Source organism: Orbicella faveolata, unplaced genomic scaffold, assembly GCF_042242905.1.
Source record: "Orbicella faveolata isolate gen_17 unplaced genomic scaffold, um_ofav_v1 contig_13, whole genome shotgun sequence".
Taxonomy (NCBI): Eukaryota; Metazoa; Cnidaria; class Anthozoa; order Scleractinia; family Merulinidae; genus Orbicella; species Orbicella faveolata.
Window position 1 is genome coordinate 31,122,786 of NW_028301540.1, and position 27,999 is coordinate 31,150,784.

Genomic DNA, 27,999 nt, shown 5'->3' on the forward strand with positions numbered 1-27,999 from the left:
TTACTGTCAGGGGCCTGGTCAGGCGACTTCCTCAGGGTACCCATGTGAAGTATTTCTTTTCTCGACAAATACTCTTTTTCGCCATATTTTTCACAGATAAACGATTTCTTTTTGCGTAAAATATTTTTCTTAGTAGGATTGTACGATAGGATACTTTCACAACGGCAAAAAAAAAGATTAAAAAAGCGAGATTATGACAATAAATACGTGGAGTGGGGGAAAGGGGTAAGAAACACGTGCTTATCTCAAAATGGCGGCTACACAGGACCGAAACAGCGCTCTTCCAAATTTGAAGAATTTGACCGCATGCAACTTCGGCAAACTGCGAAATGAACAGAGCAAGGTATAATTTGTTTTAATAAGTCACTTCTATGTTAATCTATGTAGATAAGATCACCATTTTGCGTGTTTTTTCATCATCGTCTAGGTGCTGAAAGATCTTGTTAGTCCACACATCCAGTCTTTCAACTTTATGCTAGAAGAGGGCCTTTCCTTGGCGGTTCAGGTGAGAAATGCAGTTTCAATGATTATTACTCCAGAAATTGTTATGCTAACTCAAGATATTAAAAATTTCAGCATTTTGCCTTGACTGTTATTAAAAATCTATATAAAATATCTGTTGTCACTTTTAGGCTATTCACCCTCGAGAATTTTTGCTTAAAGACGGACAAAAGGCCACACTATACTTCACAGTAAGTTATTTGAAACTGTCCATAGCACTTTGTAGTTGTTTCATTCTAGGATAGATGAACTGAGTGATTGACCCCAGGGGGTGGGGGTGGAGTGGGTTGTGGTGCCATGTTTCTGGATGGGGTTTAACTGATAGCTGAGAATTGGACAGGATTACGACTGTCAGCTGAGAAATGAGGCAGAGGCGGTGGTGTAAAAAAATAAAGACTGCATATGAACCAAATAGCCCATCAGGCTGGCACCTATTTCTGGTTTCTGTAGCACGAAGTGACTAGGGGTACTTCTACTCCACCTTGATTGGATGCTAGTCCATGCAGGGCCACCCCCAGCATTAAGTTTGGCGGTACCCATTTATACACCTGGGTGGCCAGAGAGAGGTACTATGGGAGTCAAGTGTCTTGGCCAAGAACAGAACACAATATCCCTGACCTGGACTGCTCGATCTGAAGATGAATACACTAACTACGAGGTCACTGCGTGGCAGTGTGGCCAAGTAATAAGAGCAATGGGCTTCAAATCTGAAGCTTCATTCAGGCCACTTGCTAGTGCTGTATACTCTCAGTAGTCTGGAGTTCAGCTCCTCAGCACGTTTGTATAATTGTAGCAAACAGGTCTTTTATGTTCATTTACATTATTTCTTTGGCTATTTGTTTCCTTTGGTCCTGAGAAGCCCTACCGGTGGAGAAGTAATAATATTTTACTTTATTTTGTAACTGATAGCTGAGATCTAAGGGATCATGTAGGTATCCACAGTCAAGTGTCGATTAATACCCTTGATCGATACCCTTGATCAACGTTGCAATCGATACTCAATCGACATCCCGATCAATACTCAGTCGACACTTGATTTACACTTGATCAACAGGCGGTCGATAGTCGGCAAGTATCAACCGACTCATATGCATCGATTGACTGTCGACAGAGATGTTTATGGAGTATTGATTGGGTGTCAACCAAGGTGTCAGTGGAGTGTCAATCAAGTGTTAATTGAGGGTCGATAAGGGCATCAAGCGAGGTATTGAACAACAGTATCGATCAACACTCGACTGTGGATGCCTTTAGTACACATGATCCGATGTAAGATTTGTAAATTTACTGATAGCTGAGAAATGTTTGCACCTTCTATGGCTTTATTTGATTCCATTAATACAACCTGCTCATACCTTTCAGGATGCTTCTATTGGAGTTCCTACATTGTCAGAAAACAACTTGCATGCTTCTCAGATGAAGGTCTTTCCTTCTGAGGTGGGTTTGTAAGGGCACTGTTATCCCCGGGGAGACTCCCACATAAAAGGATGGGGGTGCTTGTCGTACCTTTTAGGGTTTAAAAAAAGTGGTTATCAATGCTACCTCTTCGGGTGTTCAACCTCGAAAGGTCCACTGTAGGAGTTAGCTTTCAAGGTACCTTTTAGGGTATTGAGCCGAAAAAAATATGACAGCTATTTGACAGATATTTGACAATCATCTGATACATAAACTTTACTAAAAAAAGGTATTCAAAGCAATTGTCTTTATCGGTATTCAAAAATTTCCGATGAGCACCCCTGTCCTTTTCATATAGGAGTCTCTCCCGGGCTGTCATCACATCCTCACCATATTTCCTTTTACATTGCACCCAAAAAGAATACATGGCCAAAAATAAATAAATAACAAACTTTGGACAACAATGATAGGGCATACAGTACATGTAGATATTTTTTCAAGATCACACTGTGTCACTAACACTTGTTTCCCTCCCTTCCCCTCTCATGCCAAACGTTTCTGTTACTCCTAAGTTGTCCAGGGGCGTATCTAGGGGATCCTGGGGTGCCTGTGATCCCCCTTTTGTAAGCCTTTTTTAAACAGACAACCAACAGGTGGCAAAAACAGTATATGACAATCTGGTGAGTACCCTCACTTTGACACAGTGTGACCCCCCCCCCCCCACCCCCCTTTGAGAAATCCTGGCTACGCCCCTGGTTGCCTATTGTTTCTTTCTCAACACAGGACTAGTAAAAAGCACTCAAATGGAAATGAGTTTGTTTGGCCAACATGAAAATGGCCATGTGAGTGAAAGTTGTTTTTACAAATGCAAAAGGTTTTATTATTATAGGACTTACTGAGACAAAAAAAAAAAAAAAAAAAAAAAAAAAAAAAATGCCCTGTTTAATTTTAGATGTCAGACGTTGTTTTGAGTGCCGATAGATTTATCGCTTTGCTTTGTTCAATTTTTTTTTTTTTTTGTTGCCTTTTTCTCAGTGTCGGGAACGTGGTACCACTTACAAAGCCAAACTTCAGGTAACTGTACAGTGGAAGCTTGATAACCAGGTGCAAGGAAATGTTACAAAAGTCATTGGAAATATTCCTATTATGGTCAAGGTAGGTTTAAACAGCTATAAGTTATGATATTTCCTTTAAACTTGAAGTCACAATCAAATTTCATTTTTCTGGTCAAGAATTCTGCAGGCCTTTAGACCAAGCAAGAAGTGGATGATATCCAGTATGTAATGGGCTTATAGTCGTTTTCACGATTGACTTTTCTCATTGTATTACAATGTATTCTACTGTTGATATGAGGCAGTTCGGGCTGAAACTACAAAATTGTCTAAGACTGCTTTGCATGCATATTTGTATTATAATGCAAATTATAAGAAAAGTAACTGATAATTATTACGAGTACATTACTGTTTGGATCAAGAAGTCCGGGTTTGAAGGCTGGTCTTGCATCTAACATCAGACAATCTTTTTAGTGCAACAACTGCTCGTTAGCAAACCTCACACCTGCAGAACTGGTCCGCAAGCATGAAGAGGCAGAGGTACCTTTAAAGTGTTTGAAAGCTACGTGTATGATAATAATTATTGCAGCTATTGTGTTTGTAACTTAGTGTACTTGAAATTAGTCATAGCTTTATCTGTGTTCTTACTAGGTACTAACAGTTTATTCTGAATTAGTTAGTAACTAATCCTAGATCCTCACAATGAGAAAGTATGTGAAACAATAATTATTCTATCTTTACCTAGGATTGTAGCTAAGAAAATACCAGTAGTCTCCCAGCTAAGATTTTCATTGAGCCAGACACCATTTTTCACAAGAGACTTGGAACAAAATTTTTGTCCCCAATCTTTCGCAGCACCTTGAATGCAGTGTAGCGGTTTCGGTCCCGTGCTTCACACTTGTCTGATTTTGAAATTACCTGCACGATTACTTCTGAATTGTACTCCACTCAGTCCAATTACTAGTACTAATAGCCGGTTGATATGCTGCTTAAAAGTACAAATCAACTATTTTGTAACGTTGCAAATGGTGGTAGTGAAGCAAAGTTAACTTTGTTCATTCCACGAATATGCATCTTAGGATTATCATGCATGCCAAAATATAGTGAGTTTGATAGCATGGATTTGTTAGCTATTTTATAATAAATATAATGTAAGTTTGCACATGAAAATAGCCACTAACTGTACATGTACATGTGGCTGGATTATGGCTAACAACAAAACAAAAATGTGCATGTACGTAATATTTATATGTCAAACTGATGATCTTACAGGAGGCTGGAGGTTATTTCATAATCAATGGAATTGAAAAAGTAATAAGAATGCTTATATTGCCACGAAGAAACTTTGTAAGTTCTCACCCACGTGTCTTTTCATCCTTATTTTTCTTATGTATTAAATTTGTTCTTTGAAGTACGCCTTGTACATAATTAATTTTTTTTTCTTTTAAAGGTATATGTAGGGTCTGTAAATTTTTCGTACCATGTGTAACACAGATTTCATATGATTTGCAATTTTAAATACTTGCAAATTCCTTTTCAGTTACCTGTATGCTGTGAAGCCATTTAAAAGAGAGATGTCTCTGTTTTTTATTGTACTCTGTTTTTATTACAACTTTTCTGTTAACAGTTTCTCAACCATCTGTATTGCTGCTGTTATTTAACATACTCTTCCATGATTCAATAATAATTATTATTACTCTGGCCTCTTTTAGCCATTAGCTGTCATTCGACCATCTTGGAAGGGTAGAGGTCCTTTATACACAGAATATGGAATACAAATGAGATCAGTTAGAAAGGACCAGACAGCTGTGGTCAGTGTAATACATCACTTTGTTGTATAATTCATAATGTTCAAGTTCAGTTAGTTAATGTGTTCTTGTACAGTGTAGTTTATGTAAACTTCTTTGTTGTTCCACAGTAACAAGGCAACAACTGGAATGCATGATCAATCTGCCTAAGGATATAATTTTATCATCGCATGCTATATTGGAAACAAACTGCTTAATTACTGGTGTGCCATTAAACCAGTTAGCTTACATGTAATTTGTATCCTCTCTTACGCCAAGATTCGTGGAAGCTCAAAACTAATTGGCCCATTGGAACCACACAGTACATGTATATTAATTAATTAATTAATTTATTTATTTATTTATTTATTTATTTATTTATTTATTTAACAAATTGTAGGTGTTCCTGGCATGGTCTGGTGATTACTTATTGATTTGATTGGTGCCAATCATTTGTGACAAGTATTTGTTTAGCAAACTTGTTGGCCACACTCAGTACGGGTCAAGAATAGGGAAAACATAGGAAGACTATTTTTTTTTTGCTGTAAACTTTGTTTTTTAACCATTATGTCTTGCAGAACATGACTCTTCATTACTTATCAGATGGAGTTATAATGATCTGTATTAACCATGAAAAGGAACTATTTTATGTTCCACTTGTTTTCATCCTAAAAGTGAGTATTGAGCAGTTTGCTTATTAAAAATTGGACGTGTTGTCCATTTGACATTTAGTAGAAAAAAAATGTTTATCTACCCAAATTTCTGGTTTCTTATTCAAGGCCTTGGTTAATATAACAGATCACCAAATCTATTGTGATCTTGTCGCAGGAGAGGAGGATAACAGTTTCCTAAAAGAGTAAGTGCCATGTACAGTGATTAGCCCAAGAATATCCAGTTGAAAGTGCATGACATTCAGGGCAAATGCAGGGCTCTCAGTAGATGAGGAGGTGGCCACAGACAGATCTCCACCCTCTGGTTGTCAAGACAACCAGAGGATTGCCTGTTCTGGCTTGGAGTTGAAAGTTCAGTGGTAACAGTTCAATGACCCTGTACATACGTTTTGAAAGTAAGTATTGCAAAAGATTCACATCAGACCACCTTGTCGAAAAAGCTACTGAGTGCCCTGAAAGTCCTTTTTAGTTAATATTTGCTCTGTTTCATCGGGATATCCAAACACCGAGGATAATACACTTTATTACCGAGGAAAGAGTTGAAAATATGATGCACAGCGGAGTATTTTTGACAAAATTCAAGGTGTTTGGATAACAGATGAAACACTGTCTTGAGTGTTTGATATATCTTCTCAATCGAAACAAAAACTAAGGAGTAAACGGAGAAGTAAAATCGTCAACATCTATGCTTATTAAGACCAGGTATCCAAATCTCCTTCACCGATGTGATTTTCTTTGTTTTAACTTGATGAATTATTAATGAGTTCGAGAAGTGTTTTGAAAAGTCAGTAGTATTTACTTTGAACACTCTTTTCATCTCCATGAGTTGGCTTATGGCAAGAGCTGGTGGCCAGGAAAATTTGTATAATTTACTGCAATAATTCAAAATTGAATGAGTCACGCTTTTTTTTTTTTTTTTTTACTGAATAGATATACTTTAAGACCAATTGTGCAGCCTTGTTTTAACTCTTCCATTTGTATTGCTCTTTATGAAGCTGCATTGCCACAATGCTCAGAACAGCCCATTCAGCAGGAGCTTCTACACAACCGGCAATTCTCAAATTTATTGGTATGTGAGAACATGATAGGCTGCAGATGGAATTCCCATGCTTCTCATACAACTCTGTGACTTCTTACCAACTTGCTGTCCTACTCCCTGCATGGGGTGGCTGTGTCCGCAGTACAAGCAGCGGGCAAAACTAAGCTGTCCTACCGAAACGAACCCAAAACGACATGATTATAGCTTTTTTCTTCACAGCTAACAAAAAGAAAGACAATTTGGCTTCTTCTAATAGTTAACTTGAGAACTGCAGGTTTAATTTGACGAGGAACAGGACAATAAAGTTTTTCCTGCCAGCTGAATCCTGATTGGTCTATTCAAATTTCTGGCCTGCCAGCCGTATGCAAGGCTGTACCTTCGTATCTACTAAGTATCTTCTTGATACTCACCTTCCTACCTTTGCGAGCTTGTCTTCCTTTCTAGTTTCTCAGTTATCTACCTCCACAATGTCCAACATTCTTGTTATCTACCCTCATCTACTAGTCTCTAAATCATTCACCTGAGTATACTACTTGACACTTGTCAACCTGGTTACCTACTGTAGCTTCCTATCTAAGCATGTAGTACATGCTACTGTCCTATCTCACACTGTTTGTAATGTTCCATTAGGAGAGAGATTTAGAGTAAAGATGAGATTACCAGACTGGTACACAGATGAAGAGGTGGCTCATTATGTTCTACAGTAAGTGATACATTTTGAGGCATATCAGTTGGGTAATAATAGGTGTTACTGGTTGCTGGAACAAAAAATGATTATTTAAGGAGGAGAACTTACAAACTTCTATGCATAGAAACCTGGACCGTACCTTAATGCATGATATTTTCATGACAGGTTAATTTCACAAATTTTGCAATTTAAAAAAAAATTGCAAAATTAAAGTGACGCAACAGTAAGTCTAGCAAAGATAACATGATGCAAAAATTCAGTAACCTATGTTATGTTACTGTTGTCATATAGTTCCGCTGTTGTGTTTTTGTTAATTTTGATGTTATGGTACGTTTGATAACGTCGGTTTACTAAATTCAAGGACATGTTGAAGTAACATTGCCACAGACATAAATCTTGTGTTACTCAAAACCGCGAGGTGAAAGTGATTCAAAATACAAAATTTGCGCAAAATCGTGGAATTTAAGTGTCGCAAAATATGCGTACCTCAAAATCGCAAATAAACATGTCACAAAAATTTCATGTTATAAGGTAGTCAACACGGCCATAGCCAGTATCAGGCAAACTGGGGCATTTGCTTCTGTCATATTGTTGTTTCTGTACTTTCTTTTTTAAAGGGGGAAAGTTAAAAAAGCTGCTAAATACCTGTAGGAAGAGAATTTAACCAAGGAGATTGCCTCAGTCATAACTGTTTTTTGGCTAGATATCAAGGCATCTTTTTCAGAGATTAGGCTCAGATGATCATGATTAAAATAACATTTAGTCTTTGCATGTGTTTACCTCTTGACTTTTTCCTATGTAAGCTTCATAGATAAACCTTCCCTGCAGCAATTAAGCCCAAGGAAAATCGTTGTAAAGAATTTTAATCCAGTGCCTCATTGTCAAAATTTATGGATGGTTGTATCTTTATTTCAGACAGTGTGTTTGTGTTCACCTGGATGGAAACATGGACAAGTTTAATTTACTGGTGTAAGTTTAAAGCATTAGTCAGAACATTTTGAGTAGGTGCATCAGGACTAATTTTGTTTTTGTAAATATCTTTATTGCATAGCATGTTGCAACAATTCCTACTTGATATTTGTATCTTTCAGTTTTATGGCAAGGAAGCTGTATGCATTGGCACTAGAAAAGTGTTCCCCAGAGTCAGCTGATAATCCTATGATGCAAGAAGTACTTCTTGGTGGGCACTTGTATCTCATGTGTTTAAAGGTAGTGGAGAGCAATATATCAATGCCTTTGAAAAAAAAAAGGCCTATTTTTAGGTCTTTGTGTGAAAGATGGTCGTAATTATTTTGAAGTAACTTATTATCACTATAAAAATTAATATTTTAACTACAGTGGAACCCCATTTATACGGTCACTAACGGGCCATGAACATTTGGCTGTATCAATGGGGTGGCCGTATTAACAGGGTAGGATCAAATGTCATGATTGGTCTAAATTGAGTGACATCTTAACAGATTTCACAAGCATCTGGAATGCAGATACAATTTTAAAAAAATTAAACTTCAATCAATTCAGACAATATTAACACTGGAAAGAAGAACATTGGTTTGAGTGGCTGTGTAAATGGGATAAAATTATAAAGGATTATACAGGTTGGGATTTCAGAATGTGGCCATTGGCCATATTAACGGGGTGACTGCATTTATGGTGTTTTCTTATGAGAAAATGCATCCATGGCATTTTGACAAAGAATAGTGGCCATAATAACGAGGTGACCGTATCAGCAAGGTGACCGTAAGGCGGGGATCTGCTGTATTTCAATTGATTTTCATTTCTTCTTTACATAAAAAGCCTTGTAAGTGACAGACTTCTCAACATCCATTGGAGCATGTGAACAGTACATTGCAAATTCCATAAAAATAAATTACTTAATATTACTTAGCTTGTGTAATGCCAGTCAAAAGTGGCAGGAATTAAAATTTTTTTTTTTTCGTGGCAGGAAAAGTTAGAGTTTTGGCTATATAGAGTGCGAGAGGCCCTTGAGAAAGCTATGACAAAAAAGCAAGATTTCCATTTAAATACAGGTGAGTGCTGTATTATTTAAGATAGTGAATTTGGAGTACTAGTGTGGTACGTGGCAATGTAGACTACATGTTATGCAGCTGCCTGAAGTTGCATTCTCGTCCCCAAAGGCTGCGCTCCTTTTGGTCAGCACCAAGAATCACAACCTCTGGCCGGACCCAATTTTCTGAGCATGTGCAGAGACACTAGAAGTCCATGATTCAAGGACTTCTGCTCAAATCTGGCACATCTGGTTGGCTAGGAATACAAAACAAATACTCTGCACATACTCAGAAAATCAGGTCCAGCCAGAGGTTGCAATTCTTGGTGCTGACCAAAAGGAGTGTGGCCTCTGGGGATGAGAATGCCTGAAGCTGCGTAACAACTGCAGACAGTTGCATGCAGCACAATGCAGTGATTTACTGAAAAACAAAAAATTATACAGGCAAATACTTTTTGCACACACAGTATAAATCATCCAAATAGTTGGCTAGCTATGATTTCATAAGTTAAAGAAAACTCTTTGTACAGATGACTTAGATTTAAAATTCCCAGATCAAAGTTCTGATGAACAGATCACTTGGTGAATAACTTTTACCAACTTTCAGTGAATATCTACCTCCACTGATCTGATTTAATTGGTAATTTGTCTTCTGTTATGTTGTTTCACAGCAACTTTGCTACAAGCAATGCAATATGGTGCAAATATATCACACCAAATGGAGTATCTTCTTGCTACTGGAAATCTGATATCAAGATCAGGTCATGGACTTATGCAGGTTACTGATTATTACAAATTTTTTGTTTGTCTAATGAAATCGCTAAGAACTCCCCATTCTCCAATTTTGAATCTCAAGACTTGACAAATGCTCAATGTGTTGATTTAAAGTTCCACTCTGATCATTCTCACATACAAAAAAGAAAACATTACTTGACTGTATACATGTATTTCTTTTACTTGTTACTTGACGCAAACAAGTGCCCTTAAATTCAATCAGAGCTGTTGCTAATTTTGTGAATTTTTGGAACAAAATTATTTAGTGTTCTCTCATTTGTATGGTGTTGTAAGTTCTTCTTTCTGTTTGCCAATGATTTTTACAGCTGAATTACTTTCTATGGACCTTTTTGACAGTGAATTTTTCTCGTTGAAGGTCTCAGGATTCTCAGTTGTAGCAGACCGGCTCAACTTTTATAGGTTCCTGTCCCATTTCCGCTGTGTCCACAGAGGTTCCTTCTTTTCCCAGATGAGAACGACATCTGTCAGAAAATTATTGCCTGAAGCTTGGGGTATGCTTTAACCAAAAGTGACGCTGTTCTTTTCTTCCAAAAGATACTTGATTAAGCCTTATGGTTATGTTACATTTTTGTTTTATATTTTAGGTTTCCTGTGTCCTGTTCATACTCCAGACGGTGCTCCTTGTGGTTTGTTGAACCACATGGCTGCATCCTGCCAGGTAAATAACCACAGAGAAACATGCACAGTGATGGACGGAGTGAAGTTCATAATCTTGTGATTATTACAAAATTGGGACCAAGGTCAATTTAGGGGTTCTTGTTAAATGTTCAAATTGTGTTCCTACAAATTAGTGTCAGATTATATGTATCTAGAGCACTTCCTCCAACTACAGCAGGGCTTGCATTTGTTAATCAGTCCCTTTAGTGACTATAGTACTCTAGGATTTGGAAGAAGGAATATCTGACTGAAAGACAAGGGATCCTAACAAATTCTTCAACCAGCGATTTTGTCGATCTTGCATCTTCTGAATTTGGAACAAAAAATGCTAAAATTGCTAAAGTGTTGTCTAATCATTGTTGTCAAGCTGGAAAAGCTCTGAAAGCTGGCACTTTTTTTGACTTAAAAAAAGTCTGCATGCGAGCCACGTGGCCCATCAGCCTGACGCTTATCTCCACTTTCAGTGGCATGAAGTGATTAGGAGTGCTCCCCTTTGGGTGGGATGCTAGTCCATCACAGGATTACCCCCAACATTAAAATCACCGGTACCCATTTATACACCTGGGCAGAGGGGGATCTGTGAGAGTAAAATGTCTCACCCAAGAACACAACACAATGTCCTCAGCCAGGGCTCAAACCAGGATTGCTCAATACAGTGGTGAGCACACTTGTCAAGAGGCTAGTGTGCCTCCACTTTTTTGACTTCTCAGTAAAAAAATTAATATTCCTTGACCTCCAGGTTGTGAATACTGTACCACAGACTGCCCATCTCTCCAGACTCCTGTGTTCATTAGGGATGACTCTGAACGATGCCCCAGCGCCTGCTGATATGAAGTCTTGTTATACAGTTGTATTGGATGGTAGAGTCCTTGGCAGAGTTGATATGGACCTTGCTCCAGCTCTTGTAAACAGGCTCCGCATGTTAAAAGTACTTGGACAAGAAAAGGTATGTACTGGTTTTAAATGATGTATTAAATTTTGGGAAATATTTTTTCTTAGAGTAGTTTGGTGTTATGATCAGTATTCAGAGAATTTGAGAATATTGTGCTTTTTGCCATCCTTGTCTGCCAGGTTCCTCAGATGTTAGAGATATGTCTTGTGCCCATTACAAGTGTAGCCAGTCAGTATCCCGCCCTCTTCCTCTTCTCCACTCTAGCTCGGATGATGAGGCCAGTTTTCAACCTGGCAGCTGGTAAAGTGGAAATGATTGGGACTTTTGAGCAGGTCAGTCTGTAGAAATCTACTGAACAATCATGGACAAATCATGGACAAATTTGCACTTGTGGCACCAAACAAACAGTTGTGCATGATTTGAGGCTACAACCTGCTCAGCCTCTCCCCACCCCACCCCACCTACAATGTTGGACACTAGTACCTGCAATTCCTCCTGAGTTTCAACATTGTATTGGGTGGGGGAGGGCAAACAGCAACACACGCCATACAATAACTAGTACAAGTGGCTCTTCTACTTATCACTCACTGCATTTGCATACTCTTTGTAACTGGGCTGATAAGGGAGCAGTCTATTCTCTCTGTCCTCCGCAGAGGCTCAAAAGGGATTTTCTTGGGTGGGGAGAGTTCGCTGAATGGATCGTGTCACGCGTGCACTCACCACAAATGCATGAAGGTTTCAAATCTCTGCGGAGGAGAGAGGTCTATTTTTATATTGTACATCTAACCACAGGCTTATCAGATTTCTACACTTATTAATGAATCTATTTTTATAGGTTTATATGAACATTGCTGTTGTCCAAGAAGAATCCCATGAAGGGGTATGTATGTGAAATGAATAGCGCTTTTCATAGTTTTGCAAAACAATGAAATCTACCCTGTATTTGAGGCAATTTTGTAGTATCTGTCTGAAATTACCTCACATCACATTGGATTACATTGTAACGCAAACGTGAAAAATTTACTGTGAAAAGTGCTATTGTGTAGGTGTTACTACTAGTCTGTTACTCACTATCGCCTCACTTAAACACGGAAGAACACTTTCTTTCTCCTTTTTTTATGCCATTACCAGGAAACAACTCACCTTGAATTGAAACAGACGAGCATGTTGAGTGCCATTGCAAGTTTAACGCCATACTCTGATTTTAACCAAAGTCCTCGTAACATGTATCAGTGTCAGGTAAACTACTTGGAACATTACATTACATGTGTGGTATTTCTTCTGTAAGCTCGTGTTCTGTTGCTGTAACCTTTATTGACTCACACACGTTGTGTTTTCTACTTGTTGTTTAGATGGGAAAACAAACAATGGGAACACCAGCTCAGGCATTGAAACACCGCGGTGATAACAAACTCTACAGGATACAGGTGAGGGGGGACACCATTGGGTTGTGCTGACGTGCTTGCAACGAATCAAAGTAATGATGTATTCATTGGGCTTTTAAGTACAATGGATGGATAAAACCTTTTCCACACTTCCACTTCTTTTCACTTTGAATTCTTTTAGCTTTGAGTCAGTCGTGTTTTTAACTGAGAGGGCGTAGATCGTGATCTATTTGAAGCTACCAGGTCCAAACCAAACTTATGAGAGTGAAAATACATGTGTGTGACTCAGTGTTAGTTATTGTCCTGCTTGAGCTAGCCTGAGAATGCTGACAAATATCCAACTGTACACAGGCTAAGCTTTGCTGAAGATTTCTGTTTACCTGAATGTCCTACAGGCAGTCTTAGTTGCGATTCAAAAGTTACTTCCAAAGAGAAATTGCGTACAAGTTCTATTGATGATCTTGTTTTCATCAGACACCGCAAAGTCCTCTGGTAAGACCCGCTGCTCATGATGAGTTATCCATTGATAACTACGCTTTAGGAACAAATGCTGTTGTGGCTGTTATCTCTTACACGGTAAGTTTAAGTTCAATGACGGCGAAGGCGACTTTATCATAACTGGAACTCAATTTTCTTTCCAGTTACTATCCCCGTAACCAGTCATAACTAACTTTGTACAACAATTACTGGCTTCTACACCTTAAATATTTCTTAACAGGGCTTTAAACTGAAGAACACTAAGCTCTTAACAGTCTCCTCTATGATAAAAGGGAGTTTAAGAAACCACGACGAGAACATCACTAAACAAACGGTTTAATGAGAAGAACAATGGCTGTACCCGTGCGTTATAATTATTGGTACATTTCTTTGCCGTCCTCTGCAAAACAACAACGTGAAATGATCAAACTCTGCGTTGTCCAGAGAACGTGAACCACGACGGCTAATTTTTTTATTTTTATTTCAAATGTTTCGCCCTGTTCCAGATTCAGTTTCGTGATAGTTTTGACACTAAGAAACATAGGAAGAGTATCACGAGATTCGTAGGTAAACTATAAAATCATTTTTAATCGACGTTGTCTTCGGCGTCGCGTCCTGGTTTCTTAAACTCCCTAATGTCGGATCAGTACCTTTGATAAAACCGTCAGCATTTCTGTTACTGTATTAGCCTAGATTTGATTCACATACAATCAGCTTTTGTATTGGTGTCAGATAAGCGAAAACCTGCATATACCAAACCCAGCTAACAACGCATTGTGTTTGTATTTTTTGAAGGGATATGATATGGAAGATGCAATGATCCTTAACAAAGCATCGTTTGAGCGTGGGTTTGCTCATGGCACCGTGATAAAGTGCGAGGTTTGTAGCGGAATCTACGGTTACTATCTCCTGTCACATCACCTATGAACTGAATCTTACTACTTCATTTTTCGTTCTTTCTTCATAGATAGTTGATCTTGTCAAAATCTCCGGAAACACGAAAGCTTCAAGCCTCAGATTTTGTGAGTGTTTTGTCGTTATTTTGTTCCTTGCAAGGATTAAAACTTTTCAGACGTATTAAATATAGTTGCCCTTGCTGTCGCGAAATTTTAAATGCTCCCGGTCTACTCTGCCCGATCTACTCCGATCTCCGCCCGAAATTTTTTGACAAAAATTAGTTATTGTTTCCCAAAGAACAGGAATTGTTTGGTTTATGTCACATCAACGGACACACTACTTCCCATTTATTTTCTCAGGCTGTCTTCCTGATGATAAACGAGTTGAAGGATTTCTCGACACTGATGGTCTGCCACCAATTGGAGCCAAGCTGGAGACAGGAAACCCGTATTACTGGTAAGAAACCTGTGTTACTGGTGACAAATCCGTGTTACTGGTAAGAAATCTGTGAAACTGGTGACAAACCTGTATAACTGGTTAACGAACACTACCTCACTGGCAAGGAAACGAGTTGAAAATTACCGTTCACATGATCTCAATCTGCGGAAATATTTTTGAGAGAACGTTTCTACCAAGATCAGGAACCATTGAAAATATAGAGTGAATTTCTTGATTCGATACTTACAGTAACAATAGTGATGCGTGTTATCTATACATCCATCGCTGCATCTTTAGCTTGGCTACTAGTATCGAGTCTGGTCAGTTCTGGCCCTCTCTGTGTTATGCAACGCGACGCTCTAAGGACAGACTCTCTCCTGAGAGTGTAACGTTGCGTGATTGAGGGCTGAACTGGAGTAGTATCGACTCTAACATTTTTTTACACCATTCCATTCCTCAAATTTCTCTGCCATTTAAGTGCCCCTATGATCAAATTTTCGATATCCGTTTTTTTACATTTTCGTACACAACAGTTCTTTCCTAGCTATCTTGCCAAATTTCAATCTATTACGAACATTAGAACTCGCTTTTTTTGGACCTTTTATTTCCGAGAAGTTACGGCCGCCATTAATTTTCCATGTTCCAAGTCTTGGTTGCGATTTGGAGTAAATGAAGTCATTTTCTCAAAAATAACACATGGGTTGAAATTATAACAACAGTTAGTATTGTAATTCGCACAAAGAATAAAAGGAACTTTTGACTCTTATATTCGTGCAATTTTCTACAAGTTACAAGTTGCTAGAATAACGACCAGCGAGTGATGACGTCATATTATGCGTGTCATCTGATTGGCTCAGGGTAGCGCGTCATGTGATCTCAGTCAGTGTGTTATTGGTTGTTATTCACGTGACGTAATTGCTCTCGGTCAACCTGATAAGACGTCGAGTCTGATACTGGTCAGTTATTAGCATCACTTGCTTTGTGGAGGCTTGTCAATAATTCAGGAAATTTGTTTGGCTGAAAAATAAACAAACTCTTTGAGCTATTTTACGGAGACTTACAATATTGTTCTATAATGCTGTGGTGTGGAGTACCTTCAATCTTGTGTCGTTGCCATTCAAGATATAAGTTACAACCTACATCATTATGGAACTTAGAACTTCGAGGCAAATATTACAGTGTGACTACTCTAACCGGGCCACTTGGAAAAGATTTAGCCAATGAGAACGTTACTTGAGAACAAAGGATGGCGATCTTTTTCTCAAATAAACCATTAACATTGAAGAATACGAACAACGCATCTTAACAAAATTGAAAACCCAACAAAGTGCGAGGAGTTGCCAACCTCTCAGGAAACCTTGCCATTTGTTGGTTGGTTAGTTTCGATCCTAAACTTTGCGCGCTTTTCAACGGTTTCGGTTTAGTTGTCGCAAAATGAGTTTTCAAGCTACATTTTTCGAGCGGGATTACGATTATGACAATTCGCTGGTTGGCAAGGACTGAATCTCTAAGAGAGTATATAAAGCAGTCGTTAGTAGTTTAAGTAGTGCCATCTTCCTTAGGGCTAGAGTTAGGATCAGTCAGCTGTCTCTTAATTAAAGTATTCACTGCTTCGATTATCCCAGTTACATTGACGACAATACTGGCCAAGTAAACATCAAGAAATACAGCAGCTTGGAAAGCGCGATTGTTGACGATGTAAGTAGCAGACTTCTCATTTGTTGGTGTGTTTAGTTCGGCACACACTAGGGAACATAATGCAGGAATGTGAAGAGAGGAAAAGTCCCTTTGTTTGTACGCATAGGATGCATCTAGCAGTGACAGTGCACGAGCTGGTGTACACGAAGTGAATACGGTTTATTTCTATGTTGTAGCGGGGACAGGTTGCTAGAGCTGTATATACCATTCGACATTGAAAACTCAGTTCATTTTGCCCCTGCCTCGATGCACGGATTCAAACCAGCTGGATCTTATGCAGCATGTTGCGGGGTCAAAATGTTGTTTCTGCACAATAACTTTTTTGCAGAAACGGGCATGTCACACGCGGACAACCGTTGCTGCAACATATTCCCGCTTCATGGCCGCTCAACGTGTCCCTTACAGTGTGTCGACCTTAATTCAAAGCTCTGTGGTTGTGTGAAAATATAGAAAATACGCCTGCATGTTGAGGTGTCTGGTACTCTGGCAAATGCGAGTGGCGAGCGGTTAAAGTAATGTTGGTCTTTTCCAATTCTTGTAGACAAAATGAATAGCTGTATTTGTTATCTTACCTTTTTAGGTAAAAATTCTTGGAAATGATGATGGCACTGCTTCACTCCAAAAAGCTGCTATTAAATTAAGAATACAGGTATGACGAATAATTTCGTTTGACGCACAGTACCACTTCTCAGTAGCTTACGTCACAACCACCTTGTATCGCATTATGAACAGTTGAGTACCATGTGAAAGTACAGCTTAATAGCTTTCATTTGAATGGTCACACACTAGGGTTTAATCCGCAAACTGAAATGTTTGAACCACTCTGTACAGCATAATGAACAGTACCATATGAACGTTTCATGTGAATGGCCACAAGCTAGGGTTTCATGCGGAGACTTAAACGTTTGAACTCCTTTGTGCAGCGTAATACACAGAACCATATGAAAGTACTGCTCAAAAACAATCACGGAATGAAATGTAAAACGACCTAATTGTCATATAATCTGACGTATTATTTTCAGAGGAACCCAATTATTGGAGACAAGTTCTCAAGTCGGCATGGACAGAAAGGAATTTGTAGGTATGTCTTTCTTTGCCAAGTAAATCAGTTCTTAAGGCGACTGCTGTATCACAGTGTTTGCACTGAATATTTTTCACTTGCGCCTGTTTGGAACTTTTTGCATCATGTTGCGCAAAGGCTCTCTAAAGGGTTTCAGTATTCAATTTACGGGAGGTCTAAGTGTCAGTAATTTAGGAATATTTTATCCTCATTGTATTTTTTTTTCTTTTCAGCCAGAAATGGCCAATTGAGAATATGCCTTTTACAGAATCAGGCATGACTCCAGATATCATATTTAATCCTCACGGCTTTCCCTCTCGTATGACAATCGGTAAGGGCTCAAACACTTAAAACAGCTACGTCGCGCTTTTTGCGCATCTTGGAAAGCTTAGCTTAATTTTTTCAAGTTCGTCGTTTGTAATCCGTTTCAATCTTCTCCATCCTTAACCATCCTTGTTCCTTTATGGTTTGTTATCATCTCTTTGGTGTTTTTTTATCTCAGTAAACTATTACTTTCGGGTTTCGCTCAATTTGAAAGTAATTTTTACCGGCCAAAATTGGTCAAGGCCTTGGCCACATAGGGGGTCTCGGATCTGCTCCCAAAGAACTCTTCTAAAACCTATGTTCTTACTACAGATTTGAATTCAAATTAGTTTGTTAAAAATGGCTTAAAAATCAGCAATTCGTTAGTCTGAATGCAAAAGGAAAGATCTCTCAAAAATGGGTGTCATCAGAGCACAATGACACCGATTTATATGACTACAGGTAAAGCCTGAACACAAGCATCACAGCCAAGTTTGAACTGGACCTTGTCAAAATATCAGTCTAAACATACCGTCATTTCCCGTAAATGTGGTTATGTGTTGGGGTCAGCCTCGAGTCTCTTTACAAGTCTATATTACCCATTAGGCTGGGTGCATTACTCCGATTTTCGTGGTTCCGCTTATATTTAAATTATATTTTTCTTTTGTCCAGGTATGATGATAGAGAGTATGGCTGGTAAATCCGCCAGTCTCAATGGACTAGCGTATGATGCTACACCATTTACCTTCTCAGAAGAGGATCCTGCTATTGATTACTTTGGAAACCTCTTGACACAATGTATGGTTTTTCCTTCTGCTGAATTTGTCTAGGTGGAAACAGCTAATTTTCGCCGCTAGAATTCGGTGGTTTCTTGTAGTTGGTTAGCAGAGGACGGCTTAGACATGAACTCAGATGTATAACGCACTCGATAAACCACTGTGCTGCTCGCGAAATCTTTGCCTGATTTTAAGGGGGTCGTTTGAGAACAGACTCGTTAAACCCGGGCTAAAAGACAAAGCGGTTTCAACCAACGATATATTACATTATCGTGAAAATTTTACTTGGAAGCAAAAAATTAACCATTTTTCCTCATGCACAATGCTCGATCAGAGTGCTGAGGGCGGGTCAAACATTGGGAAACCATTTAACTTCGCGACGAAAATCCTTGTAGAATTTTGAGTGAACATATCTGAGCGTTGACCAAGCTGGAGATAGTTTTTAACATTAACTCAAGTCTTGATCTTTCAGCCGGGTACAATTACTACGGCACAGAACGAATGTACAGTGGCACGGACGGCCGTGAGTTTGAAGTTGACATCTTTTTTGGAGTAGTTTACTATCAGCGACTGAGGCACATGGTGGCAGACAAGTATCAGGTAAAATAAAGCCTTCTCCCTCCGCTCCCATTGTACTCGCTTTTGGTTTCGTTGTCGAGAGGTTTTGCGCCAGTGAATGATGACATCATGTTATGCGTGTCATCTGATTGGCTCTCACAGTTGTGTCACGTGGTTTCGACTAGTGTTTTACTGGTTGTCATTCACAGGCTCTTCTTGTTTAGCAGTCAGCTTGATAAAAGCTTGTGTCTGACACTGGAATGGCATTTGTACTTAGCTGAACAGATGGGTTTTAAGCGCAACTAATCGTAACAGATCGTGCGCTACAAGGGTTCTAGATTTGCGCCACACTGCAAGGAATTATTGTTTTGATCGTTTTTCAGGTTCGGACAACAGGCCCCATAGACATACTAACTCATCAGCCAGTGCAGGTAACAGTTTTTATCCGTTTGTGTTTCTATCATCTGAAGTCACCAGTAAGTGATGACATCACTTTATGCGTGTCATCTGATTGGCTATGGACAATGTGTCACGTGACTTCAACCAGTGTTTTATTGGTTGTTATTGTGAGACACAGCCTGTTCATTGGTCGACGTGATAACGCCAACAGTCTGATACTGGGTAGGACCTTGGTGTAACAAAATGGTTTGCACCGTACTTACTGTACTCACTGTACTTACACTGATGTATTCTACGCGCGGATAGGAGAGAAGAGAACCGCCCGGAAAGGACGACCGTGAGGGAGCTGGATAGAAGGAAGCTTCTCTTAATCCCCTCATGATTGTGGTTCACGTTTTCTGTTCGTCTCTCTCGCTTGTTTTGCCTTTCTTCATTGTCCGCCCAGACCTCAGACAGTCCACTTAACTGTCAGACTGCTGAACGAGAAGCAAGAGAATCAAGCGGGAAAATAACTGCCATTACTTTACGGCTCGCCTCTAATTTTCTTGCGGACTTTTTTCCGGATCGCGCTTGTTGATCGAATTCCTTACCACCACTCAGGTTGCTAATACTGTAAACTGTTGAAGGCAAATTGTGATTATATACATTTACGGCTGACAGTACTCGCACGTTCACTTTTCAGGGTCGTAAAAGACATGGAGGCATTCGGTTTGGTGAAATGGAAAGGGACGCCCTCCTGGCGCATGGTACATCGTTTCTGTTGCAAGATCGACTCATGAACTGCTCAGACAAAACAGTGGTAAGAATTGTCTAATATCTTAGTATATCTTCCGTCAGTGTAACTTACTTCCTTTGCCGAAATCTAGTCTCCCCTTCAGCCTTCAGGTAGGCTCCTAGGGCTGGTCACACAATCTTCGGAGAAAGATTGCGTGATGAACCAAAAGATAGGACTTCACGTATGTCTGACCAAATGACCCTTTCCTCCCCTCTAGGGTCAGGTGTGTACTAAGTGTGGCAGTATACTCTCTCCTCTCCTGGATAAACCTGCCGTTGAGTTGGCAGCTGCGGCTGCGCACAGAGAACGGAAGTGGACTTGCAAAACTTGTGAAAGCAGCGAACACATTCAGCTGTTAGCTTTCCCTTACGTCTTCCGTTATCTTGTGGCCGAGTTGGCGGGCATGAATATCAAGACGTCTTTGGAAGTGAGAAGAGTTGGAACTTAATAGTCGACGAACCTGCTGTGGAAAGAGGCGATGTGCTAAATTTCCAGCTCAAAACAGCAGCTAAGGGAACGGCTACAAAGAAGTGGATACAGTTGAGTCACAATCCCGTCCCGAACCCGCGGGTTTTGACAGTGATATTGCTCTGCGACGTTTCATAGTGATACAAACGGCGTTGACGTCTGTGCGATAACTCTTCGGGCATTTTTACGAGAATTTGCCAAGGACGACACGTTTACCCGAGAGAATAAAGTGTAGTTTTATCTAGATAGTCGAACGCTTTTCTCATTTCTACCTATGGTTCATGTGGGCATTTTGTTAAGATTACTTCCTCGGAAACTGTTAGTGCTATCAAATCGTAAACGACGGGTTGTAAGTTGCACTGGGTAATACAACATTGTCATCTGTTGCGTTGTGCCTATAGAGCGGGCCGTGACGTAAAAAAAAAATCCGTGTCGAGAGCATGATGCATACACCGTGTAAATTGTTCTCCAACGAGATTGTGAAGTGACTCTTGACGTGAAGGGCAGAGCCTGTTTTTGTTTTGTTTTTTTGTTTTGTTTTTATTTTTGTGACAGATCAGTCTGACTCTGAATCAGAATAAAGTATCCCCGCCCCCCAACCAAAAAAAAAAAAAAAGAGAATAGGTACCCCAAGGGTACATGTGTGGGATACCTCATTTGCATTAACGGACACGAGCCGATCACAATATTGTGGAATACCATAGGTATCCCACACAAAAACGATACCATTCAGACTGGGAAAGTATTTTTTATTATTATTCCATAGAAATCGTAAATACAATTGAAAAATTCAAGCTATCTAACACAATCTAGAGTCGCCCTTACTCCCTCTCCTCTAAAGTGTCGCATGACAATGCACGTAGAGTGAAGGTGAACGTAGAAATACAATGTGGATATCTAATTACGTAACGTTAATGTTATAAACCTAAACCTCAGAAATGGTAAAATAAAGTGAATTGTCGACAGCATCTCTGGAGGTAATGATCTGTTTATGGGGGACTAAAATATCCTCAATGTTTCACATAGGACACGACTGCAAAGTGAAAAATTCCACCAGTTTTACAAGACTGGCTCAACAACTAAAAGGAAAACATCTGGCTTATATATTGCCTTGGGAAGATATTACCTAGAACACTCCTTTAAAAACCTTTCAAACTACAGCTACCAAACAGACATACAACCTGTCGAAGCATGTCCAAACGTTTAGCACGATATGTTTACTTGAATAATGTAAGTATGTAGCCTTCTTTTTCAGACGTCGTGAAAAGAAACATCTGCCTTGTGCAGTAAATCATCTACGTACAGTACTATTCAACTTCTGCGTTTTTTAAGTTTCTCTATGTTGAAATCCATTACCATCCTCGTTAGCTATTCTAGCTTCTTAATAAGGCCAATCATTTGTTTATTGCTCGAGAAGTCAAACATTATCTTGGGATTCCCAGGCAGTGATTGAGCTTCATGAATCTAACTGTGCCCTTCAAGAATTTGGTACGAGTAGCATCACTGCCTTCCTAGCTACATAAGAACAGTGATCCAATCACCATGTTTTATGCAGTACAGAATTATTCTCTCGAGGTTAGTTTTGAGAAGTTGGAAGTACATCAAAACAATATTCCCCTAGATGACAATTTTCTATTCTTCTGCTTGGAAAACAGTCATGCAGGTCTCTCTTTGAAACTGAAGCATTAAACAGTAACCCTAATATTGCTCACAAAGTAACTAGCATCTATTATAATTATTGTAATCCAGTCTGGTTTAAGGTGGGTGACCTCCTCAGATGCATGCTATTCAACTGATCTCAACTGTACAAAGTAGTGCTCAGGATTTGACAATCATCTGAAACGTAGCAATTCAAGCAGTGACATTGATCTGTCATACTAATAAACAAGCTTTAAAGCAATTGTCCAAAGAAAAGTTAAACATGCAACATTCCTTTAGTGGGTAAGTGTATTAGTAAGTCAGTGTAAGTCAGAAGCTGGTTACAAAACTCCATGCATGTAAAATTTCTTTGCAAAACCACTTTTGGTGTTGTCAGCCTAGTTAAATATATGTATGGGAAAACACAGTGAAGAAGAATGTAAACTGCATTTTGGTAAAATCAGCCTTGTGCATCAAAAGAATACAGGAGAGACATTGAGAAGCAACAGATCAGAACTCTATTGATACTGTCTACATTTAAGCAAGAGGAAGCTACTTTTGCCAGAAAAGTGTCTGAAGTAGGAATCATATTTAAGGGTAGTCCACTTCCAAGGAGTTAAAAATTGGCATCACTATTTTCTCTCTTGCCAGGATCACACCCAGGAGCTTGTTAAGTAGGGGTGACTGCCAGAAAGAAAAGTCAATCGGAAAACACCCCCAATGTGAATTAAGGTCTTTCAAGGAGACACGAGAATATGAGCAAAGTGACAGAACTACATGTAAAAAGTAAGATCAGAAATGAGCTAAACTAAAAAGAAGCAAGTTACAGCTTAGGTTCCAATCTGCCTAAATTTCTGACTAAACAGTTTGTGACTGAAATCTGAGATACATGTTCTTAAACATCGAAATGTTGGTTTTCCCTCTGCTTTGGTCAATTCAGAATTACCACATGCAGATGCATAATACTTTCTATGTGGATTGTTCGTGCTTTGACTGACTAATAAGAATAATCACTGATACCGAAATGATTTCAATAAAGCATTGGATTAATGTAAAAAATAATTATCATTAACATATTACCTCAAATTCTGATACAAGTTAACAGCCATTCATGGGTACACAGGCTCTACTGTTGCCATTCATAACAAGATACACATGTAAGCCACCGTGCAGCTATATGGAGCAGCCATCTCCATGGAAAATGCATCACCACAGTCAAGAAAGTACATCAAACATTAGCTTGTTCGAGTACTTCACACGACTTCCATGTGATATTGCTAAACACATGGCACTCTGATTCTCCCCATTATTACTAGTGCTCACTGTACACTTGTACATGAAAGTATAAATTATAAAGGTCCCCTCTGGTGTTTCTTTTGTATGAATTACTGCTTTCGATACAAAAGCAGTGAATTAACCCACTGGATGTTTAAGACATGCTTGGAACACAACATCTGGCAGCTTCTTGCAGTACTAACTAGTTCTGTGAGACTGGACACCATTTGAGAATTGCCTCAGAGCCCAAACCTTTCAGCTCTTTTCTTTTTAGCCTGACGAAGAACAAAAGCAGAAACTTAATAAGTACATCAATGACTTCTACCACAGAAAAAATGGCTATTTTACATTGGTTCAATGAAACGTGAAACAAGGAATGTTTACAGTCTTATAAACTCACTTCCGACATATCTCCAGGTGATGCTGTTACAGCAACACCAAAGCGCTGTTTTCTTTTCAGTAACTTGTCTTTCTCTTCAAGCTGTGAATGAGATCATCAGGATTTAAAACCAAAGTAGCACAATTTATAATGAAACTGTGCAGTATGAACTGGAAATCATCTTTAAGGATTTAGAAAACAAATATATTTTGTACAAATTGTACTTGTTTGGAATTTAAATACATTTATCCTTATAAACAAGGTAAACTCAGTTTCTTAAATGACGAGTAACAACACTAGATCACACTAACTCTTCCTTGAGAATGAAGTATTGTTTACCTTAGCAATCGAAGGGGAAACTGCACCAAATCTTTCAGCTCTTTTCTTAAGCTTCTCAACATCCACATCCTGCATATTAAAGAGAAGGTAAGTTTCAATACATAAATATATTCATTAGTGTTGCAAAGAAGAAATGTAAAGAATGGAGTAGGTTGAGGTCAATCAAGGTTAACCATGGCTAAGGAAAAGAAACAATTTTTCATAGGAATACTGTATGTATGAATGATTTGAAATTTACATGAAGACATACCATGTGACTGCAGTTATCAGCAACCATCAAAATCAAGGTCTTCAAAGTTATACGTGGAACTAGAATTTACCTTTGGTCCAATGATTGGTGAGTTCTTTGCTGTTCCATTACTGGCTGGACTTGATAAACCAAATCTGAAAAAAACGTCCATGAAACTTGTTTAATCAAACTGTACTGCCTTGAATTTACCACCTTCATGCAGTGTAGTACTCAATTACTACTAAACATCCGAAGTCCAGTTTCTTCTCATGATGAAGAACTTCTTGCCCATAAAATAATACAGCTAGTATTGAATGAAACAAGACCTCTGAAATTGTGGTAATGCTTGATACAGTCAAGTGCATCACATTCAAGAGTACAGATTACTCTTAGCCAGTGCACAAAGTGTACATGCACAGGCAGTGTCGGTCTAAGCAGTTGTCAGAGAGGAAGACCAAAGAGACCTTGAAAAGAACACTACCTAGAGGTAAGAGTTTGGTGAAAAAGGTTGGTGTGATGCTGGGGTTTGTGCATAGGGCCGAGAATCACAGTGAGAGAGAGATTGTAAGGCAAGACCATATGTCCCAGTTGGGGATTTGGAAATGACAATGATCATGATGGCAATTCAATGAACCACCAAATTTCTATTTAACTACCATTTACATCCATACCTGTTGACTAACTCTTCTATAGGGTAGTTAATAATTAGAATACAATTTTAAGGGTTAAGTGATATGTTAGGACTGACCTTTGTGCTCTAGCTTGTTTCTTGTCAGTATCTGTCACTGGGGGAGATTGGCCAAATCTTTCCAATCTTTGAGCCTTTTTCTATCAAACAACAAAATAACCAAATATTTCAAGGACTAATTTAATTGATAACTAAGTTTAATAAATGACTTTCATGCATTGAGTGCTACATGTATTGTACTCTTATACTTCTGGTTGGTGCAGAATGCTCTGCCCTGTCAAAATGTCGTGTAGTACATAGTAGGCAGGAAAACAAAAGAAGTAAGCAATAAAGGACATGCATGTATGTGGATTTATTACAGTCAGATTGGCAAACTCCAGTGTGAAGAGGAAAACAAATACTGTAATTAACTGTTGGCAGCCAAATTACCAGCTGCCAGCACTTACTGACAGGGCTGAATACTACATACAGCTGTTTTGAAAAAGGTTGTCGGAATAAAGCGTAAAAGTCCACGCAACAACCCTGAAAGTTAGTATGGGTAGAAATAGAAAGCTGCTGCACATGCTAAATGCTCAATGCGATAAAACAAAAACACGGCAAATGTCATTTCTTAGGTTTTCTTTTTCTTCAGACTTTGGGTTCTTTCAGCCACACTGACTTTTCAAGTTATTTTAAACTAAAAGTTATGCAAGAGGGAAAGAAAAGCTACAGGTTGTATGAGTGGAAAACCTACAAATGTAATGTATCCTTGCTAATACTTCCCACGCAAAAATACAAATTTATAGATTTCCTCTACACCGGTATGCAAAATCTCAATGAATACCCAGACCACCATTCAATCTTGTCACATAGGCTTGACACTTTCATGAGACAACCTTTCCCCAAATTGCTGTATTTAATACACATTGTATAAATTTACCTGTTCATCGGTCAGGGTACCTTGACTGGGAGTTTTTCCTGGGGGTGTAATGGGCACCCTTTTACTGTAGAAAAAGAGAGTAGAAAAAAAGAGTTCACACTTCCACAATATTATCAAAAATATTTGATGTTTGTTTTATGGGAGCAGTCCAGTACAATGACCTTCAATGCTACGATATAATAATTGAATGAAATTAAAACCACCTGTACAGACTTGTATATAAAGATTTTAAACATATCTACAGGGTTTATACTTACACAGGACTAACTAGTGGTTGTTTTTCATCTTTTTCTGCCATCAAATCCTGGAAAAAAAATTGCCAATTGAATGTAAGTACTCTGATTAAAACTTCACAAAAGTCACAAATTTTGTGAACCCAAAAAGGAATTTCTAACTATAATAGTTAGATGTGCCACATGAATTCATAGTCATTCCCTTCTCCTCTTGTCAATAACAGGACTGAACGAACAGGATGTGCATCATATTAAAGGTAAACTAAAGTATTTCTATCAGCCTGCCCCTCCCCTCCCCAGAAGGGGGATGGCTTGTCATCACAGTGTGAACCCCCTCCCCAATCCCTTTCTCAGCATTTTGCTGGACCCATCTATGCACCTGTGAGGAGAGAGGCACTGTGAGAGGGAAGGGTGTTGCACAAGAACCTGGCCACGGCTCAAACTACTTGATACAAAGTCCAGCACATTGACCCTTTAGTTTACTGCATGTCCTCTGCTCATAATACTGATTTGCACTGTCAACCAAAGAATTAAATTTAAAAAATATTTCAAGAACATGCCAGAGTTTGAAAACACTGTCCATAAGTTTCCCACATCAAAAAGTCACCTGGTTGATTTCTTTTTCTTTTGTTTCTATGTCCAAGTCATCATCAAAATGCTCTGGCACATCCTCTGTGACGTCGTCATCATCCAAGTCATCAGCATCATTGTCTAACTCATGGTCATCAGCAATCTCTTCGGTTTCATCTTGATAAACAATCCCTGACAATAAAATATGTTTATCACTATTTATTTATTTAATTATTATCAATACCTTCTTTACAGAGTAAATGGTAATAGAAATGTTTCTGTTATAGAAGGGAGGTCTGACTACTTGAGCACATTAAACTTAATATCCAGAAAAAAACAGCATTGAGCCAATCAGGCTATGAGCTTTGTGTTGTTATAGAAACCACACTCACCTTGTTCTGAGAGACACTTTTCTAATCTTGCTTGTAAATCACTTTTGTTGCCCTTGGTTGGAAGACCACGATCTGCAAGCTCTTTCTTTAACTCAGCTACCTTTGAAATTACAAAATTTTTGATAAGTCATTCGGTTAATGAGCTGAGACACTGGATAAACAAAACAATGGTGTCGTTTAGCAGTCAATGTTTTCATCCCTAGGTAAGGAAGCACGGTTTTAACTGTAGATTAGGTACAGGGCAAGCTTTCTTCAATGAGATGCTGCCGATGGATGTTACAAAACCAGAATACATGCTCGTAACTGAAAGCAACTGAAGCACGTATAGAGCAACCCGCGACCGTCAGAACTCAACGATTACACACTTCGTTGTAAACAAGCGTCTTCGCAGCATGTTAGCATTTAACACTGAAATTATGAAAAATGTGTGAGCAGTAGTAGCAATTACATTATTTTTTCACGACTAGCTCTCACTTAAACCTCGCAAAGAAATGAAAATACCTTGAGTTTCTTCAAGCTTATTACTGCCCCGGTGTCCGCCATCTTGTCTTGCTGAGTGTCAGTGCGCACGTGTCGTCTGCCCCATATGCATTATGGGAATTATACTTCCTATGGAGCACC

The 27,999-nt window shown here is 38.9% G+C and overlaps 2 protein-coding genes across 2 annotated transcripts; one reads left to right on the forward strand and one right to left on the reverse strand.

Annotated features, from left to right (window-relative positions):
• Positions 1-18: 18 nt before the first annotated feature.
• Positions 19-21,684, forward strand: LOC110054278 (DNA-directed RNA polymerase I subunit RPA2-like). The gene is made up of 36 exons (XM_089285438.1): positions 19-343; positions 428-505; positions 633-692; positions 1,861-1,935; positions 2,929-3,048; positions 3,420-3,485; positions 4,218-4,292; positions 4,658-4,756; positions 5,311-5,406; positions 5,512-5,588; positions 6,399-6,472; positions 7,073-7,145; positions 8,046-8,099; positions 8,222-8,339; positions 9,076-9,160; positions 9,810-9,916; positions 10,289-10,424; positions 10,518-10,591; positions 11,330-11,536; positions 11,662-11,814; positions 12,318-12,362; positions 12,614-12,721; positions 12,835-12,909; positions 13,342-13,443; positions 14,140-14,223; positions 14,312-14,366; positions 14,601-14,697; positions 16,305-16,377; positions 16,958-17,026; positions 17,400-17,458; positions 17,671-17,768; positions 18,413-18,538; positions 18,989-19,116; positions 19,458-19,505; positions 20,156-20,272; positions 20,466-21,684. The coding sequence occupies exons 1-36, from the start codon at positions 251-253 to the stop codon at positions 20,694-20,696; spliced, it is 3,435 nt and encodes a 1,144-aa protein (XP_089141564.1). The 5' UTR covers positions 19-250; the 3' UTR covers positions 20,697-21,684.
• LOC110054280 (uncharacterized) lies at positions 21,449-27,995 on the reverse strand. Its single transcript, XM_020760657.2, has 10 exons — positions 27,880-27,995; positions 27,379-27,478; positions 27,024-27,178; positions 26,441-26,487; positions 26,184-26,247; positions 25,325-25,404; positions 24,668-24,731; positions 24,348-24,416; positions 24,030-24,110; positions 21,449-23,904 (listed from the first exon to the last, which is right to left on the reverse strand). Exons 1-10 carry the CDS (start codon positions 27,919-27,921, stop codon positions 23,869-23,871), a joined length of 738 nt encoding a protein of 245 aa, XP_020616316.2. The 5' UTR covers positions 27,922-27,995; the 3' UTR covers positions 21,449-23,868.
• Positions 27,996-27,999: the final 4 nt, after the last annotated feature.

Coding starts and splice junctions, on each gene's coding strand:
- LOC110054278 (XM_089285438.1), top strand. CDS start 251: ATGGCGGCTACACAGGACCGAAACAGCGCTCTTCCAAATTTGAAGAAT. Junction 1,936..2,928: donor TGAAGGTCTTTCCTTCTGAG/GTGGGTTTGTAA, acceptor CCTTTTTCTCAG/TGTCGGGAACGTGGTACCAC. Junction 3,049..3,419: donor ATATTCCTATTATGGTCAAG/GTAGGTTTAAAC, acceptor CAATCTTTTTAG/TGCAACAACTGCTCGTTAGC.
- LOC110054280 (XM_020760657.2), bottom strand. CDS start 27,921: ATGGCGGACACCGGGGCAGTAATAAGCTTGAAGAAACTCAAG. Junction 26,488..27,023: donor AAGAAAAAGAAATCAACCAG/GTGACTTTTTGA, acceptor TTTTTTTTCCAG/GATTTGATGGCAGAAAAAGA. Junction 23,905..24,029: donor CACCTGGAGATATGTCGGAA/GTGAGTTTATAA, acceptor GTTCTTCGTCAG/GCTAAAAAGAAAAGAGCTGA.